Below are 2,664 nucleotides of genomic sequence, written 5' to 3'. Positions count from 1 at the left end.
TATCCTAATCCGCGTTGTAGTGGCGTTGCGGGCAGTAATCAGTCGGCAGTAAGCGGCGTCCGGAGGGATTTAGTTTCAATCACGCCGTTGGCCGAGAGCTTGTGATTAATGCATACTAAACAGGACACACACAGACGATTTCCAGATAATTTACTTTCCAATATAATCGTCTCGTACGGTTTCGATTTAAAGTTTTTCAATTTCGCGCGAGAGATGTGGTATGTATTTTCAATCATACCTAAACTTTGAGCTTGATATCTTATAACTAAGTTTTACTAACATAACTGATATTAAATATTTACCAGTAGTATATTAAAGTATAGTATAGACTGCAGACTTTAATGTTAGTATCTAGGATACAATATAGACCTACTTCTTACTATAGCAAAGAGGGTTAACGAGTCGAAGTGTTCGGAGTACTATTCCCTGAGGCCTCTTTTGTAATTATTAACTGTATTCAGGTGCTGAAAACTGTTCAAGGTACCTCAGCCATTCGTCCACGGAATACTTTAATCCTACAAGGCGGCAAATTGCTAGGTACCTTGGCTACCTAATGATATAAAATAACTGGTTACATGGATGGTGTTATAAGGAACTAATTACATAATTATACACCTCGATGGCATACTTTTTTAAGTACATAATTAACCCTTTGAACCTTTTATAAAAGGATTCACTCAGAGGTGATAAGCATTCATAAAGTTTCACATCATGCCGTCAGATCAGTCGACAACGTTATTCAATATCCATTACAAAGTGTGGAATGTTTTCGGTATATGGGGAGGAAGAAAACCTTCAAAATGTTACAAGTTTTACTCCGTATTATATCTCTTAGTTACATTTTTCTTTTACAACGCGCTGTTGACTCTAAACTTAATTTACACGCCGCGAAAAATTGAATTAATCCTCCGAGAAGTGATATTTTATTTTACAGAAATAACGGTTGCAGCAAAAGTTTTTACTATTCTTTTGTTGCGTAGTAAGATTATTGAAGCGTTGAATTTGATTGACTGTGATGAGTTTGTCGGTGACTTTGGAAACAAAGACGGTATACTTAACAAAGTTCACAAAAATTATACATTCGGCTGGAGATTTTACGCTTTATCGTCGAACATTGCATATTCAAGTCAAGTATTTGTTCCAATACTTTTGGATCTGATACGTAAGACTGAGTCGGAGCTCCCGATATGCAAATATTATTTCTTAAGCGATGAAGATCGACGATCCTATTACATTTATTGGTTCATTTACCAATCTTTCGGCATGTATGGCCACATGATGTATAACGTGACTATTGACTCATTTATTGCTGGTTTGTTGTTAATATCCATAGCTCAAATGAGACTCCTCAATACTAAGTTGAGTAATTTCAAATTGTCGGTGGAAGAAACTAAACTCTCAAAGGACCTGCAGGATAAAATTTCTATAACAAGGCTTAATAACTTTCTAAAGCACTACGACGTTATTTTAAAGTAAGTATTTTACAAGTGTTTGTACGCGTAAATTATTTGGTCTTACTTTTTATTTTGTTCTAGGTACAATAAAGTTATACAAGAAATCTTGAGTGTTACAACATTTTTTCAATTTAGTGTGGCATCTATTATAATATGCGTGGTGATGTGTGGACTTCTCTTGGTAAGTATACACAAATAGTAATGTCCTCAAATCTATTATATAATTTTACGTATTTTGCGGGCGTACTTTATGTTCTGATTTTAGCCGTAATTTTAATACACAGGATAATGTTTCCTTCACCTTTACACCCAAGAACTGTACTTTCTAACATTACTTTATTGTCGAGTGATCTAAATCTCTTTTTTAAGCCATCATCCACAGAAACGTTTATATTCTTGGTGATGTATCTGTTCACTATGACGATGCAGATCTTTGTGCCTGGGCTTTTAGGAACTCATTTGACTTATGAGGTAAAATTGAATATCTAATAAATTGTGGTTTTATTTCCTTCTACAATAAAAATAATATAAAAATGTTATCGTTTTCCATTTGCAGAGTCAAGAATTGGTCTTTGCAGCTTACAATAGTGAATGGATCCCAAGATCTGAATCATTCAAGAGGAGTTTGAGACTTTTCATGGAACGAGCTAAGACTCCCATCATGATAACTGGACTCAACATGTTCCCTCTTTCGCTTCTCACATTTACATCGGTAAAAACAACCTCTTAAAAATGCGTTAACTTATAGCGATATTCACTATAATGCTATTTTTCTTTGTGTAGATTATGAAGACCGCATACTCATTTTTCACGTTGATAAGGAACTTTCAAGAGCAATGAAGCGGAGAAAAACTATCGCACAAATTAAGTCAATGAAATTATTTAGTAGTGTTTAAGGTTTTATCTATATAAATACATATATACAAGGCAGTTTGTAGTAGGTATAGTCTTTTCGCAAAAATATATTGTTGTAACGGAGTGTAATTAGTTTTATTTCTAAGTGCTGTCTGCACTTTAACAGTTTGTTTATGTCTTGATGACTTAATTAAAAGCAAATTACAGTTAAAAAGGGTCTTTTATTGTGAAATTGTTTACGTTATGAAATCGCATGCTGACGAATGCATTTCAAAAAACTGCTGGAGTTTAAAGTCAAATAGCAACTAAACTTGTTTTTCAACCCGTAGTTTTCAAACATCCAGTTAAAACAATG

The 2,664-nt window shown here is 34.0% G+C and overlaps 1 protein-coding gene across 1 annotated transcript; it reads left to right on the top strand.

Moving 5' to 3' along the window:
- Positions 1-711: 711 nt before the first annotated feature.
- LOC142972767 (odorant receptor 2a-like) lies at positions 712-2,294 on the top strand. Its single transcript, XM_076114085.1, has 5 exons — positions 712-1,472; positions 1,536-1,635; positions 1,824-1,925; positions 2,011-2,166; positions 2,238-2,294. The coding sequence occupies exons 1-5, from the start codon at positions 712-714 to the stop codon at positions 2,292-2,294; spliced, it is 1,176 nt and encodes a 391-aa protein (XP_075970200.1).
- Positions 2,295-2,664: the final 370 nt, after the last annotated feature.

This window comes from Anticarsia gemmatalis, chromosome 1 (assembly GCF_050436995.1).
Source record: "Anticarsia gemmatalis isolate Benzon Research Colony breed Stoneville strain chromosome 1, ilAntGemm2 primary, whole genome shotgun sequence".
In the NCBI taxonomy this organism is placed as follows: Eukaryota; Metazoa; Arthropoda; class Insecta; order Lepidoptera; family Erebidae; genus Anticarsia; species Anticarsia gemmatalis.
The sequence above is the reverse complement of the archived record's forward strand: the minus strand, read 5'-3'. Positions and strand labels throughout refer to the sequence as shown.